Source organism: Carlito syrichta, unplaced genomic scaffold, assembly GCF_000164805.1.
Source record: "Carlito syrichta isolate Samal-C Ts95f unplaced genomic scaffold, Tarsius_syrichta-2.0.1 Scaffold306751, whole genome shotgun sequence".
In the NCBI taxonomy this organism is placed as follows: Eukaryota; Metazoa; Chordata; class Mammalia; order Primates; family Tarsiidae; genus Carlito; species Carlito syrichta.
This window is the reverse complement of record NW_007250847.1, coordinates 30,823-48,540: the sequence shown is the minus strand read 5'-3', so window position 1 is coordinate 48,540 and position 17,718 is coordinate 30,823. Positions and strand designations below refer to the sequence as shown.

Genomic DNA, 17,718 nt, shown 5'->3' with positions numbered 1-17,718 from the left:
CCGATCAGTTTCTTATTCATTCACTCATTCATTCATTCATTCACTTATTCATTCAGTTGCTTTGTAACTTCATTTAGCAACTGAATTATGCCATCCCCACATCACCTGCATTGTACCTTTCACCTTCAGCTCCACCACCAGCTGGCCTACTTACTCATTTTCTAACTCCAAACTTCTGAGAGAAAAATCAAGTTGGCCCTTGCTGATCATAGTGTGTTGGGCTGTGTGCCCAGCTGCTAACAAACATGTGGATTGTCTTTCTTTCGGATGGATGCCAACTCTTTGATCCAGTCAGCTATGGTATAATCATACCCTCCAAAGACATGGCACAAAATATGATGGCTTAGCCAGCAGAGGCCGTGGGTGAGGTAGACTACTTTAGGAATATGTGGGCAGGGCAGACAGACATTGACATTGCTGGTATAGCCACACCTACTTGCCCTACAGGCACTATCTATAGAAAGGTAGCCATAACCTGGTAATGTGAAGTGTCATGACCCTCGTGCTAACAAGTCTCAAAGGGTAAAAGGAGTGAGCAAACAGAAGTGCCTCTCACCACTCTGTTTCAAATTGTCTTCTTAGATTGCGTTCCAGTTCACATCTTTCCATCTGGACATCACGGAAGCATTTTGGACTTTCCTAATCCCTGAACACAACATCACAGTCCCTTTCCTGCTGGTAGGCAAAACCACCGACCCTCTCATCTCTCTGGACAAGTCACACCTCAACTTCAGTTCTCTTCTCATTGGTAAGGCTGCCCTGTCAGTTTATATTTAAAGTTGACATGGAGCAACACCCTCGGGTCCCCTCTCACTGTGGGAGCTCTTCTGTCCTCTTAATAAATCCTGCTTTAAAAAAATAAAGTTGACATGATCTGGGCAAGGTCATCAAGAGCTCTGGAACAGCCTTGGGTGAGAAGCTTTTTCTGGTACCTTCAAGAAGCATGTCAGGGGACCTCAGTCAATTTTTAGAAAGCCACAAAATATTTACCTCTCAATCTAATTTCCATCAAGTATCTTTTAAACCTGTATACCTACTAATGGCTCAATGAAATTTAAAAGCCTTAAGTATCTTACTTGGCAGATTCCTTTCAGTCCTGAAGTGACTCTTTTTGCTTCCATTGCCTCAAATCTGCCCCATCCTTCTTGTATGTGTTCCCAGATTATGAGCTGTATTTGTCTGCTTCTTGGTCTGTGCCACAGTGGTCAGATTTCTCTTTGATCCTTTCATGCATTCAATTTGGTTCAACAAATATTACTGAGTCCCTAGTATGGCCCAGGTACCTTTCTGTGGGCTGGAAGTGCCCCAATGGATAAAGCACAAAGTCCCTACCCTCATGATGCTTACATTCTAGTAATAGGAAGCAGACCAAAACATAAACAAGTAAAATATATAGCATATAAGATGTTGATAAGTACTCTAAAGAAGAATACAACAGGGTAGGGGGGAAAGGAAGGCCCAGGAGGCAGTGGGAAGGTGGCATTTGAGCAGAGACCCTAAGGAAACAAAGGAAGTAATTGCAGGTCCATTATAACCCTGTGAGTCTTTCATACAGTTGTGATATGCAACTAAAGCCAGAGGATTTTTAAATAATTCATTAGATTTTTATTTAAAAATAGTATTTTATAATAACCAATGTGTGTTGTATAAGAAAAAGTTTAATATCTTTCCATCCATCCCCTCTCACCCTTCCCTTTCTATCAAAGGAAACTTGTTACTCCTTGGGTGTATATTTTACTGATACACATAAGTAGGTGGGAGAGGGAATCATGGCATTTATTAAGGTTTTGAACAAATAAATAAGCAATATAGAAAAAAACTCTAACAGCAAAACAAAGTTTAATCCAGGAGTGCAAGTGTACTACATTTCAGTATAATCATTGCATCCATACATTAAAGAACACTCATGTGATCATATTAATATATACTGAAAAGGCATTGCTCAATTTAGCAGACATTCCCAACAAAAACTCTAATAAAAAATAGACATTGATGAAAAAATTTAAAGAAGATTAACCAAAATCAACATAAGCAAATATTATCCTGTAATAAATCATTAAGCTATTCAATTAAAATGAGGAATTAGGCAAATATGTTCACTATCACTTATTGTACACTTGCTTAAAGATTTCAACAAATATAATGAAACAAGAAAATTAAATAATTTGCATAAACATTGGGAAACAGAGATTAAATGATCTCATTTTGCATTTCCTGGTGACTATATATATATATAAATCCACAAGGGACAGCCAGGCTCGGAGGCTCAGCCTGTAATCCCAGCACTTTGGGAGGCTGAGGTGAGTGGATTGCCTGAGCCCACGGGTTTAAGATCCGCCTGGGCAACTTGGTGAAACCTCATCTCTACAATAAATTTAAAAAAAAATTAGCCGGGCGTGGTAGCGTGCGCCTGTAGTTCCAGCTACTTGGAAGGCTGAGGCGGAAGGATCACTGGACCCCAGCAGGTGGAGGCTGCGGTGGCCGGGAGTGGCCACTGCACTCCAGTCTGGGTGACAGAGTGAGACTCCAACTCAAAAAAAAATAAACAAAACAAACAAACAACCAAAAAAAAAACCACAAGGGACTCTAGAGAAAAGCAAAACAAACTTCTAGAATCAACAAGATAATTTGTTAAGGTGGATGGATGCAAGACAAATATGCAAAAATTAATCATTTATTCTCTGTTAGCAATAAGCACCTAGAAACAAAAACAAGTAAAATTCCATTTAATACTGACAAAATCTATACAATATCGAAGGGCAATTGTAAAAAGAAAACCATGAAGAGAACTATCAAATCTTATTAAAATTCCCCCATTTGTCAGTTCTCCCAAAATTAAATGCAAATTTAATCAAGTTCCAATTAAAATTCTAACAAGGGTTGCCAAATAAAATACAAGATGCACGGTTGAATTTTAATTTCAGATAACAATGAACAATTTTTTAGTATGTGTGTCTCATGCAATGTTTGGGACATGCTTATACTAAAAAGTTATTTGCTAAATCTGGCAACCATAATTCCAAAAGAATTGGGAGAAGAGAGAATTAGATTAAATGATCCTAAAGTTTTTGTGGGAAAATAAATGTTCTACAATAGTCAAGGGGAAATCAAAATGTTACAGTGAGAAAAGATGTATTAGGACTCTGAGCAGGAAACTCCTGGCATACCCAAAGTCTACATCCAAAAAAGTCAGTGCAAAAAATATTTACAGAGATGTGGACAGTTAAGGACCACCCAGGACGGTGAAGCCCCCATTAACAATTTAGGAAGACATTACAATTCTTGGATCTAAAGGAGCAAGGGAAGAAAAACAGTGTCATCACAGAATCCCAGGAGAGCTGTGACCAGGGCAGAGTAGCCATCCAGCAGGAGCAGGCAATTGATGAAGTTTTAGAAGAAAGACATGGAATCCCCAAAGGAGGAAAGTCACTTGTAGAGGACAAGGAAGGAAGAGAGGTAGACAAAGGCTGAGGCGTATGGAAGGGAAGGGAAAAGAAGTTGGGAAATCCCTTCTAAGAAGGCTTGTTCTTGTCTCTGAAGCAATATCTGCTGAGATACTTTGAACAGCAGGCAGGAGGCCTTCACTAAGGGCTGGTGTTTCCTATTCAGGCAGAGAAGCCAGGGAGACTGTGCAGATTATCAACAAGGAGGAGCAGGGATTTGATTTTACCTTCCAGGACAACTCCCGATATTCTCAAGGTTTCCTCAACAACTTGGATATATGTCCCATGGAAGGCTGGATCCCACCACTGTCCAGGTAAAGAAAAATGAAAGCCTCAAGATGTACCCTTCTGACATGGCCCAAGCTTGCAGCCAGGAAAATCTGTTTTCCTTGGAGGGCCCCAATTATAAAATCTCTTTCAACTCTAAGACTTAGATATTAACAATTTCATGTCTGTCCTACTTACTCCCTGATGTTTCTTTTCCTGGTGAATTATGGAGCATTGAGAATTCTAAGTCCTTGTTCTCAATATTTTCTCTTGTGTTTTATTATTTTCCTTGCTATCTGCTGTATGTGTGAATCATCAGAGCAAATGTTTAAGTCTTGCCTGGTAAATCTTAAAAATTCATCATAATTTAGAGTTGTGTTTTCTTTTCCTCATAGTGAATCTGCTAATCCAGTGGGCTCATATTTTTTAAACAAGTTTTAACAAGTTGGCCTAGCCAATTAATCTGCTGTCTTGCTCCCCAACTAGGCTCCCAATTGATATTTTCTTCACACCAAAGCAAGAAGGAGATGTGAACTTTAATTTGATCTGCAATGTGAAAAAGAAAGTCCACCCTCTGACACTAAATGTCAAGGCCCAGGGCTACACTATGAATGCAGAGGTCAAATGCAAAGATAAGTCTGGCTCCATCACGCTCTTGACTCCCATCCAGACTAACATCATCAACTTCTATGAGGTAAAGATGTGAGAGGAGCTTGCTATATCTCTTGGTTTCAGCACTGACTGAGGAAAGCGGTATGAGTTAGTATGGACTGAGTCTTTCATTTTCAAATGCCAGAGAGACCAAGAGAACAGAAATATGCCAGGAGCAGCTTCATCCACAGAATGTACATAGTTATTATATGAATATTTTTCTTATTTTACTTTTCAGGGGGTGGAGAGATGGTGGGAAGGGGCAAGAATGCTTTATTAAACATATGGAAAGGATGTGTTTGACTACTAAGAAAGGTCTAAGAAGTAAATTTCCATCTTTCTCTTGAGATATGAGGGGACCCCAACATTTAGTAGCTCTTGCTGAAATATCTGACTGCATTAAGCTAATGATACCCTACTCACCTACATCATCAGCCATCTTTATTTCCCAAATAATATTTTTCACCAACATGTTACATATCCTGACCACAGTCAAGGGAACTATGGTTTGCATTCACTACTTTGTTGTTCTCTGTCTCCCAGGCAGAGTTAAATGAACGTGTCCAGTGTGATTTCAACTTTATCAACACTGGGAAGTTCAACTTCAGTTTCCAAGCAAAACTGTCTGGCTCCAAAGCCCTGCTTCAGTACTTGGAATTTTCACCCACTGATGGCACCGTGGATGTGGGGCAGAGTGTACATGCTACCCTGTCTTTTCAACCATTTAAGAAGTGTGTTTTGAAGGGCCTGGAACTCAGAATCAAGGTAAGACCATTTAACATTGTCCAAACACCAAAAGTATTCACCTTATGCTGCCTTGACAGGTTAATTCTTCTATGTGTTCTTTGTCTTCTTTATCTGTCCAGAAGATCCTGGAAAGTAGTTGTGTTGGAGACAGCCCCACAATCACTAGTACAAAGGCATCATCTATAATAATTGAGGTGCCTGGTGAGTAAGTATTTATTTGAATGCAATTGCATTGGAATATCATTCAGCCACTAAAATAAATAGGGTTTCCAGCTACTTGGAAGGCTAAAGCGGAAGGATCACTGGAGCCCAACAAGTCGATGCTGGAGTGGCTGTGAGTGTGCCACAATACTCCAGCCTGGGCAACAGAGTGAGACTCTAACTCAAAAAAAACCACTCAAAATATAAATAAAATAAATAAGAGTGATAGATGGGGCAGGGAGAAAACATGTACAACATTTTCCAAGAGAAGTCATTGACTGAAATGGTGATGTCAGCAAAAATAGCAGAGGAAGACATTCAAAAAACTACTCTTCAATAGCAAGAAGAACACTGGCAAAAATTGTCAAAATTAACTTTTTCAGAACTCTGGAAATTAACCAGAACCTTGCAACAATCCCAGAGGCATTTATTCAAGAAAAATGACTGAATATTCATAAGGACAGTGAGCTAGCTATGTGGTATTTAACCTTGCCCCATTTCTGTTGTCCTCCCTTCCCTTACCCCATTCTGTAATAACCCTGAAAACCAGTAATTCAGCAATCAAAGTGAAAATCAGCAATCTATCAGTCACTGGAGGGAGAAGAACAGATTTGGAATTCCCAAAAGCCCTGTTCTTAAAAAATTATTGTTATTTGCCCTGTCTAGAATTTCAGTGGAAACTCCCACTCATGGGGCTTGCTTTTAGTTGACCTGACTCAGAGCTTGCACAATGTAAACAGCCTTTTCCCATGGGTTAATTGTCTAAAATAATCAGTGGCAACAGTTTAACATTGCAGTTGCCTAAGGTGGCAATGACCCCTGGGGCAAACAAGAAGTTAACTCAAAAACTTAAAAGGAAAAACTAGAAAAGATTTCCTTTCTTTTCCTCCTTCACTTCCCCTCCTCCTCCTCCTCCTCCTCCTCCTCTTCCTCCTATATTCATAGGGGGCTTTGTAAAGCTCCAACATATTCCCTATAATCTAGACAGCCTTGCATGTATAGGATGTGTGTATTTCAAGGCTGTGCAACTGCTCAGAAAAGACCTGATGAGACCTTAAGCTCTCACCTCTGACTAACCTTTAGGTCCTGTGAAAGCAAAAAGTGAAAGATAAAGCATATTTGGCAACTGCCTTCCTGAGTGTCAAAGGTATGCCCCACCACACACACACAGAGCCCTTCAGCAAAAGCTGGAAAATTTACTGGTTCGATTTTTTTTTTTTTTGAGTTGGAGTCTCACTCTGTCGCCCAGATTGGAGTGCAGTGGCCGCTCCCGGCTACCGCAGCCTCGACTTGCTGGGCTCCAGCAATCCTTCCGCCCAGCCTTCCAAGTAGCTGGAACTACAGGTGAGCACTACCACACCTGGCTAATTTTTGATTTATTGTAGAGATGAGGTCCCACCAAGTTGCCAGGCGGGCTCAGGCAATCCACTCACCTCAGCCTCCCAAAGGCGCGGGATTACAGGCTGACCCACCGAGCCTAGCTGGTTCCAGATATTTAAGGCTTCTCTGTCCAATCAATAACTGACCACTAAACTAACTAAGCAGAAACTTCATTGGCCATACATAAATAAGAATATACAGTTTACTGGAAAACTTACTAAACAAACAAAGAATAACAACAGCAACAACAGGAGAGGTGAGGTTATCTGATTTTCAGAGTCATCACCTTATATTATTTTAAATCTCTAGTTTCCAACAAAAATTATGAGTCATGACAGAAAACAAGAAAGTATGGCCCATACATGGGGGAGGAGGGAAGCAATCAAAACTATCCTCAAGGAAACCCAGATTTTGGACTTACTAGAGAAATACTTGAAATCAGTTGTTTAACTACAAGGGATACACACAGACTCAAAGTTAAAGGATGGAAAACAAGTTTCTAGGCAAATGGATCACAAAAGAAGGCAGGAGTTGCAATCTTAATATCAGACAAAACAAACTTTAAGCTATCAAAAATTTTAAAAGATGCAAAAGGACACTACATAATGATAACACGTTTGCTCCATCAACAAGAAATATCCATCCTAAACATATATGCACCCAACACAGGAGCCCCAGCATTTATAAGTAGCCTAAAAAAAGATATTGACTCTAACACTATTATAGCCCAGGACTTGAATACCCCACTAACAGCCCTAGATAGGTCATTGAGGCAAAAAATCAACAAGGAGATTCAAACCTAAACTTGAAACTTGACCAAATGGATTTAATTGAGACCTACAGATTATTCTACCCAAAAACCACAGAATATACATTCTACTCATCACCACATGGATGAGTACTCCAAAATCAATCACATTCTTGACCATAAATCAAGCGTAAACAAATTCCATAACGTTGAAATCTTGCTGTGCACATTCTCAGACCACAGTGGAATAAAAATAAATGTCAACACTGACAGTATATCCCAAAAGCCCACAAAGACATGGACACTAAACAGCATGATGCTGAACAACTACTAGGTCAACACTGAAATAAAAGCAGAAAATAAAAGATTCTTGGAAACAAATGAAAATGAAGAAACATCTTACCAAATCCTATGGGATGCCATGAAAACAGTTCTAAGAGGGGAATTTATATCTCTATGAGCACACATCAAGAAAATGGAAAGATCACAAGTGGATAGCCTAACAAATCATCTAAGGGAGCTGGAAAGTGAAGACTACCAAAACCCCAACTTTAACAGAAGAATGCAAATCACCAAAATAAGAGCCCAAATATGGGACATAGAAGACAAAACTATCAGAAAACATCAGCAAAACAAAAAACTGGTTCTTTGAAAGAATTAACAAGATTGATGAGCCCCTAGCCAGAATGACCAAGAAAAAGAGAGAAAAAGCCCAGATAAACAAAATCAGAAATACACAAGATCAAATCAAAACTGACCTCGAAGAAATACAAAAGATTATCAGAGATTACTATGTACACCTATATGGAAACAGACTTGATAACCTAAATGAAATGGAGGACTTTCAGACATCACACAACCTTCCCAGGTTGAAACAAGAAGACATTGAGACACTAAATAGACCAATAACAACCCAGGAAATTGACTCTGTCACATGAAAACTACCTACCAAAAAAAAGCCCTGAACCAGAAGGCTTTCCAGCAGAATTCTACAAAACGTACAAGGTGGCCGGGCTCGGTGGCTCAGCCTGTAATCCGAGCACTTTGGGAGACCGAGGTGAGTGGATTGCCTGAGCCCGCAGGTTCAAGACCTGCCTGGGCAACTTGGCGAGACCTCATCTCTACAATAAATCAAAAATTATTTGATTTATATATATATATACCACAGGCGTGGTAGCGCGCGCCTGTGGCTCCAGCTACTTGGAAGGCTGAGGTGGAAGGATCACCGAAGCCTGGCAGGTCGAGGCTGCGGTGGCCAGGAGCGGCCATTACACTCCAGTCTGGGTGACAGAGTGAGACTCCAACTCAAAAAAACAAAAACAAAAAAAACTAAAACAAACAAACAAACAAAAAGTACAAGGAGGAACTGATACCAATCCTTTTGAAAGTAGTCCAGGCAATTGAGAAAAATGAAATTCTCCCCAAATCATTTTACGAAGCTAACATCACACTGATACCCAAACTGGGTAAAGATCCAACAAAAAAAGAGAACTACAGGCCAATATCCCTTATGAACAGAGATGCAAAAATCCTCAACAAGATTCTATCAAATCAGATCCAAAAACACATCTCAAAAATCATCCACCATGACCAAGTAGGCTTCATCCCCAGAATGCAGGGCTGGTTCAGCATTCACAAGACCATAAATGTAGTTAAACACATTAACAGATATAAAAACAAGAACTACATACTTATATCATTAGATGCAGAAAAAGCTTTTGATAAAATCCAGCATCCTTCTTGATTTAAAAAAACCCTCAAACACCTAGATATAGAAGGAATATACCTCAAAATAGTAAGTGCCATCTACAATAAACCCAGGGCTAATATATTACTAAGTGGACAGAAACTGGAAACATTTCTCCTAAAAAGTGGAACAAGACAAGTCTGCCCACTCTCACCCCTCTTTTTCAACATTGTGTTGGAAGTCCTAGCTAGGGCAATTAGACAAGAGAAGGAAATCAGGGGTACCCAAATAGGAAAAGAGGAAGTCAAGTTATCCCTCTTTGCTGATGATATGATCCTATACCTTAAAAATCCAAGAGAATCTGTCAAATATCTGCTTGTACTGATAAAGGATTTTGGGAAAGTCTCAGGGTACAAAATAAATGTGCAAAAGACAGTTGCATTCCTATACACCAACAACAAGCAGACAGAGACCCAAATTAAAAGCACAATAGCCACACACACACAAAAAAACCACCCTTGGCATCTTCCTAACCAGAGAAGTGAAAGATCTTTTCAATGAGAACTACAACACTGCTCAAAGAAATCCAAGAAGACACAAACAAATGGAAAATAATTCATGTTCATGGATAGGAAGAATCAACATTGGTAAGATGTCCATCCTACCAAAGGCAATCTACAGAGTCAATGCAATATCCATAAGTTACCAACATCATTCTTCTCAGACCTGGTAATGACAATACAGAAATTCATATGGAAACATAAACAACCACAAATAACCAAAATAATCCTTAGCAAAAGAAACAAAGCAGGAGGTATTATACTTCCAGACTTCAAACTTTACTATAAGGCTACAGTAATCAAATCAGCCTGGTTTTGGTATAAGAACAGGCATATAGACCAATGGAACAGGATAGAGATTCCAGAAGCAAAGCCTCAATTTCTCAACCAACTCATCTTTGACAAACCCTCCAACAACAACCCATGGGGGACAGGAGAGCCTATTCAGTAAATGGTGCTGGGAAAACTGGCTGATCACATGCAGAAGATTGAAACAGGACCCCCACCTATCACCATACAAAAAAATTAACTCTAGCCGGGCTTGGTGGCTCAGCCTGTAATCCCGCGCCTTTGGGAGGCTGAGGTGAGTGGATTGCCTGAGCCTGCGGGCTTAAGACCTGCCTGGGCAGCGAGACCTCATGTCTATAAATCAAAAAATCAACCAGGCATGGTAGTGCGCGCCTGTCATTCCAGCTACTCGGAAGGCTGAGGCAGAAGGATGGCTGGAGCCCATCAGGTCGAGGCTGCAGTGGCTGGGAGTGGCCACTGCACTCCAGTCTGGGCGACAGAGTGAGATTCCAAGTCAAAAAAAAAATTAATTCTAAATGGATGACAGACTTAAACATAAAGCCTCAAACTATAAGAATCTTAGAAAACGCAGGAAACACCCTTATGCAATTCCTGATCAGAACCCTAAGTGACCATACCTTAAAAAATAAGATAGACAAGTGGAACCTCATCAAACTGACGAACTTCTGCAAAGCAAAAGAAACCATCAAGAGAGCAGGGAGATAGCCCACAGAATGGGAAAAAATATTTGCTAACTGTATATCTGACAAAGGCCTACTATCTAGGATCTACAAGGAACTCAAATGTGCTAAAAGGAAAAAAAACAAACAACCCCATTAAAAAATGGGCATAGCCAGTCTCGGTGGCTCAGCCTATAATCCCACGCCTTTGGGAGGCTGAGGTGAGTGGATTGCCTCAGCCCGCGGGTTCAAGACTCGCCTGGGCAGCAAGACCTCATCTCTACAATAAATCAGAAAATCAACCGGGCATGGTAACGCATGCCTGTAGTTCCAGCTACTTGGAAGGCTGAGGCAGAAGGATCACCGGAGCCCAGCAGGTTAAGGCTGTGGTGGCCGGGAGTGGTCACTGCACTCCAGTCTGGGCGACAGAGTGAGACTCCAACTCAAAAAAAAAATAAAATAAAATAAAACAAAATAAAATAAAAAATGGGCATAAGACATGAAAAGACACTTCTCAAAAGAAGATATATGGGCAGCCAACAGACACATGAAAAAGTGCTCAGCCTCACTCATCATCAGAGAAAAGCAAATCAAAACCACATTGAGATACCACCTAGCCACAGTAAGAATGGCCATCATTAATAAAACAAACAACAACAGATGCTGGCTAGGATATGGAAAAAAAGGAACCCTTCTACACTGCTGGTAGGAATACAAACTAGTGCAACCTCTTTGGAAGACAATGTGGCAGTTTCTGAAAGAACTAGAAATTGACCTTCCATATGACCCAGCAATTCCCCTATTGAGAATATACCTGGAGGAACTCAAATCATTCCACAAAAAAGATACCTGCACACATATGTTTATTGCAGCTGTATTCACAATAGCAAAAATATGGAACCAACCATGTTGCCCATTGAAGCTGGATTGGATAAAATAACGTGGTACATATACACAATGGAATATTATCCAACCATAAAGAAGGACAAACATGTGGACTTTGCAGCAATTTGGGTGGATTTAGAATTGATCACACTCAGTGTTCTATCACAGAAACGAAGAACAGAGTACCATATGTTCTCACTCATAAGCAGATCTTGAACAATTATAATACTTTAAGAAAGCAATTGGCAGTACTGGAAAACTGTCAGGGGAGGGGGAGTTGGATTGGCAGTTGAAGGAAACTGCTAGAGGAGGGAGAGGCATACCTCATCAACAAGGGTACCTGCATAATCAATGTTTGTATACCTAATCCTGAATTGTACTCCACATCTTTATAAGAAAAAAAAAGGATCAGAGTGTTCCATTAAAAAAAAAAAAAGAAAAGAAATCAGCTATTTAAAATATGTTCAAAGAACTCTAGGAAACTGAGTCTAAATAACTTAAAGTATGAGGACAATAGCTCACCAAATATAGAATATCAATAAAGATAGAAAGTATAAAAAATGTAAATTTTGGAGTTGAAAAATACAATATCTGAAATGATAATTTCACAACAGGGGCTCAGGTTTTATATGGCAAACGAATCAGTAAGCTTTAAGATGGAACAATTGAGATTATTCAGTCTGAAGAACAGAAAGAAAAAAGAATGAAGAAAAATGGACAGAGCCTCCAAACCCCATAGGACATCATCAAACAGATTGATATACACATGATGGGAGTCCCAAAGAAGAGAAGAAAAAGATGATGAAAAGAAAATTTCAAGAAATAATACCCCAAAACTTCCCAAATTTGATGAAAAAGTAAATATCCAGAAAGCTCAATGAATTACAAGTAGGATAAAGTCAAGGAAATCCACATCTAAACACATCATAATCAAACTGTTGAAAGGCAAAGACAAATAATCTAGAAAGCAGCAAGATTTACAGCTGTTTTCTCATTAGAAACCTTGGAGACCCAAATACAGTGAATGACGTATTCAAAGTGCTGAAAGAAAACTGGCAGCAAAGAATTTTATATCTAGCAAAACTATCCTTCAAAACTGTTGGAGAAACTAGGACATTCTCAGATAAATAAAAACTGAGAGAATTAATCACTAGCAGATCAGCCTACAAGAAGTAATAAAGAGAATCCTTCAGACTGAAATGAAGGAACAATAGAGAGTAACTCAAATCCACATGAAGAAATAAAGAGCACAAGTAAAGATAACTACAAAGGTTACATGAAATCAGTATAAATGTATTTTTATTTGAAACTTTTTCTATCTGATTTAAAAGACGACAGCATCAAACAACAACTATAAATCTGTGTTAATGGGAATTATATAAAGGTGCTTGTTTGATAATAATAGCACAAAGAAAGGAGAAGGAACAGAGCTATATAGGAGCAAAGTTTTTGCATACTATTGAAATTAAGTTGTTATTAATTCAAACTAGACTCTTATAAATTTAGATGTTAATTGCAACCCCCATGGCAACCAATAATAAATCAACTCAAAAGAATATAGTAAAAGAAATAACACGGAAATTCAAGGAAATTAAAATGATACACAAGAAAATATCTATTTTACACAAAAGAAAGCAGTAATGGAAGAATCAAGGAATAAAAAGACATAATTGATTAGTCAGTTTTTGGTTTTTGTTTTGTTTTTTTTTTTCAAAAGATACATAAGACATATAGAAAGTAAATAGCAAAATAGGCATAAATCTTATCTTATCAATAATTACATTAAATGCAAGTGAATTCAACACTTCAGTTTTAAAAATTGGCATAATGATGGGAAAAAAACATGATCCAACTATGTGCTGTCTACAAGAGACACATTTTGTATTCAAAGACACAAGTAGGTTGAAAATAACAGGATAAAAAAAGATATATCACTTAAATCATAACCAGAAAGGGCTAGGTCCATGTGGTGGCTCATGCCTATTATCCTGGAATTTTGGGAGGCCAAGGTAGGTGGATTGCTTGAGTCTAGGAGTTTGAGACTAGCCTGGGCAATATAGCAAGACCTCGTCACTACAAAAAAATGAAAATATTAGCTGAGCATAGTGGTGCACACCTGTAGTCACAGCTACTTGGGATGCTGAGGTGGAAGAATCATCTGAGCCCAGGAGGTGAAGGCTGCTTTGGACCATGATCTTCAAGATCTTCAAGTGACAGACTCAGGAAAAAAAAAGTAATCAAAAAGAGCTGGACTAATTCTAATAACAGACAAAGTAGACTTTCGGCAAAAGTTGTTGCTAGAGATAAATAAAGATGTTTTATAATGATAAATAATTGCTATGTCTCCATCAAGAAGATATAACAATTATAAACATATATGCACATAAAAACAAAGTTCCAAAATACATTAAACAAAACTGAGAAAATTGAAGGGGAAAATAGACAACTCAACAGTCATAGTTGATTTCAGTACCTAGTTTTTAATGATGGATAGAATAACTAGACTGAGGGTCAGCAGAAGACTTGAACAATACCATAAATGCACTAGACCTAACCTAGATATATACCAAACATTCCATCTGACAGCAGAATACACATTCTTCACATGGAATATTATCCAGGATAGACCATATATTAGGCCATGAAACAAACCTTAACAAATTTCAAAATATTGGAGTCACACAAAGTATGTTCTTTAACCACAGTGAAATGAAGTTGGAAATTAATAATAAAAAGAAATGTGGGATGCCCAACCTAAGATATCTTCTTGAGGAAGAAGGAGGTGATTGACAGGAAGATGGAAGTAAAAAATTAGAACCTGTCTTAGTCTGTTTTGCCCTTTTACGACAGAGAAACTGAGACTGGGCAATTGTTAATAAGCAGAAATTTATTGGCACACAGTTCTGGAAACTGGATGGCATCACATGGTGAAAGGGCATGAGGAAAGGGCAATGAGGAAGTGGGCAGGCAGCAAGAGGGGGTGAACTTACTCCTGTGATAAGAAACCCACCCCACAATAATGGCATTAGTCCATGAGAGCAGGTCCTCGTGACATAAATACCTCCTAAAGGCCTCACTTCCCATACCATCACCATGGCAATTACATTTCAACATGAGTTTTGGAGGGGACAAACATTCAAGCTATGGCAGAACCCAAGGTGAGTCACCAGCCACTGGGAACTCAAGAATCTCCTCTGTTTATCTTGGCCTGGAACTCAGCAGCAAAGTTGCAGCCATCTTCCCTGTGAAATGCCATGCTTCCTTGAGAAATGCCAAGCCCTCAGAAGGGCCCATCGCTTTCGAGAACTTTCTTCAGAACTTATATTTCTTACAGCAAAAAGAAGCATAACATGTCACAAGGTCTTTCTAGTCTAATTGGCAGAAATGCTGAAGGTAATAAACTTAAATCCTTTTCAGAGAATTAGGCTGGGTATAGTGACTCATGTCCCAAGTAATCCCAGCATTGTGGGAGGCCAACACCAGAGGATTGCTTGAGACACTGTCTTTACAAAAAAAAAAAAAAAATTAATTAGCAGGGTGTAATGGTTCACACCTATAGTCCTAGCTACTTGGGAGGCTGAGATGGGGAGGATCGCTTGAACCCAGAAGTTCAAAGTTACAGTGAGCTATGATGGCACCATTGCACCATTGCCTGGATGACAGAATGATACCCTGTCTCTAAAAATAAAATTAAATAAATAAATCCTTTTTCAAGTTGTCAGACACAAAATATAAAAGACTTTAAAAGCTTTGAATAAGAAAATGTTTAAAATGAGTATCCTAATGATGTTTGGAATGAATATCAGATATTTCATTTTAAATCATTTACCAACTCAGGAAAAGCCCTATTATGAAGAGCTTGTGAAGAGCAAATTAAGTTCATGAACCAATGGGTTGTGTATCACCTGGTGGTTGAAAGTCCAGGTGCTATTTCGATCTTTCCATCTTTCATCCTTGGCATACTGGCCTCTTGTCCTCATTCTTGTCATCTTCTGGTCACAAGATGACCATCATACCTGAAATGCTATGTCTGCATTTCAGAGAGAAAAGAAAAGGGAAGAGCCTGAAGGCAAAAGAACTTTTCCCAGCAAGGCTTTGCCCGTTTATTCAAGGTGGAACACCCTCTTACCTTCTGTTTACATTTTAACGACCAGAACTATGCTCTGCGGCCACCCTGGGCTGCAAGGCAGGATGGGAAATCAAGTATTATCACCCACGTACTTTGGCAGAGTCCAGCTAGTAAGGAAGCCGTGGGGAGTGGATATTGGGCTGTAACTAACAGTGTCTGGCATACCCCTGGGCCTTCAAGCTTAACTACTGCTGCGAGAGTAAGGCAGGAGCCAATGTAGGGTCTGATTACAGAATAGCTTTTTTTTTTTAAGTCGGAATCTCACTCTGTTGCCCAGGCTGGAGTGCAGCGGTATGATCACAGCAGCTCATCACAGCCTCAAACCCCTGGGCTCAGGTGATCCTTCTACCTCAGCCTCCTGAGTAGCTGGGACTACAGGCGCACACCACCATGCCCAGCTGATTTTTTGATTTTCTATAGAGATGAGATCTCGCTATGTTGTCTAAGCTGGTCTCAAACTCCTGGTCTCAAGCAATCCTCCCACTTTGGCCTCCCATGGTGCTAGGATTATAGGCCACTAAACCCACTCAACTTTTTTCTTAAATAAACAAACTTCTAACTACTGAATTAGAATCTCTAGAGCCGATGCAGAACTTACTGCATTTGTTAAAGAACAAACTGCTTTCCTTCCTCTTTCACCTGAGGCCTTAAGTGCCCTTTCCTCCCACTTCTAATCACAGTCTACCTGTCATTCCCTCTCCACAGATCAGCCATGGCCCAACATTTATTTGCAGCATTTCAGGCTGTGCCGTTAGCCCAGCTGTCCATTTCTCCTTCACCAACTACAACTTTGGAACCTGCTTCATCTACCAAGCTGGGATGCCTCCATACAAACAAACCCTGATCATTACTAACAGGGAAGAAACTTCTATGAGGTAAGCAGGCTTCCCAGAACCTCCAGATGATTCTATAACTCCCTGTGGGTCTTACCGACTCCCCACCCAGGAAGTCCTGCCAAGACAAGAAAAAAAAGGATTATGGGAAAGAGTCAAACACAAGTGGGCATGAATTTTAGGTCCCTGTCCCCACCACTAATACTAGTATTTGGAAAGCCTTGAGTTTCTCTGCTGAAAATCCTCTTCTGGAAATGTGGGGAACAATGCCAAATGATGTAATGAGAGACTTTATGGCTTCCATTTATTCTCTTCAAGTAATAGGTGTGGAAAGTGAGGTTTGAAGTGTTAAAAAGTAAATTTCTCAGACCAGTGGCCTTACAGTAAGTAGCAGATCTGTATTGAGCCTAAACCTTCTGATTCAAATCCAGCCTCTCTGTACCAACCCTGTGTTTTAGTCTAGGCTTCTGGCTCTATTCCAGACCTAATGAGACAGAATCAGCATGGACTGGTCCAAAGACCTGTGTTTTAGTCCAAACTCTCTGTATCAGTACTGTAGAGAACATTCTGCAATGATGAAAATGTCATTGATCTGCACTATACAATACAGTGACCTGTGGCTGGATGTAGCTATAGACACTTAAAATGCCACTAGTGCTACTAAGGAACTAAATCTTTATTTCATTTTATTTTAATTAATTTAAATTTAAATAACCACATGTGTCTAGAGGCTACCATATTGGATACCACAGATCTAAGTTTAATTTTCAGCTCTTTCCTAGCTGTGTGACCTTAGACAAAATTTATTTGACTCTCTATGCCTCAATCTCCTTGCCCAAAATGGGGGTCATGATAACACCCCTATAAAATTAGGAGGTTTGAATTAGTTTATCTAAAAACAGTACTTAGACCACTTCCTGGAACTTAGAAGATGCTCAATTATTGCTAGCTGCTGCTATTGTTGTTGCTGTTATTATTGTTATCCTGAATATATTAAATTACAAGCATCATGTAATTTTTTCATGGTGCTCATGCATGCAGAATAATTTTTTTTTTTTTTGAGGTGGAGTCTCACTCTATCGCCCAGACTGGAGTGCAGTGGCCGCTCCCAGCCACCGCAGCCTCGACCTGCTGGGCTCCAGCAATCCTTCCGCCTCAGCCTTCCAAGTAGCTGGAACTACAGGCACGCACTACCACCCCCAGCTATTTTTTTTTTTTT

At 39.5% G+C, this 17,718-nt stretch overlaps 1 protein-coding gene across 1 annotated transcript in view; it reads left to right on the top strand.

Moving 5' to 3' along the window:
• The window catches only part of LOC103265684 (hydrocephalus-inducing protein homolog), a gene marked incomplete at its 3' end in the record, with an annotated part of 243,165 nt that overhangs the window by 195,486 nt on the left and 29,961 nt on the right, over positions 1-17,718 (top strand). Inside the window, exons 55-59 of the mRNA XM_021715156.1 lie at positions 583-748; positions 3,610-3,757; positions 4,197-4,404; positions 4,905-5,126; positions 16,372-16,541. Of these exons, the coding sequence (XP_021570831.1) occupies positions 583-748; positions 3,610-3,757; positions 4,197-4,404; positions 4,905-5,126; positions 16,372-16,541 (914 nt within the window). The remainder of the gene's footprint in view (positions 1-582; positions 749-3,609; positions 3,758-4,196; positions 4,405-4,904; positions 5,127-16,371; positions 16,542-17,718) is intronic.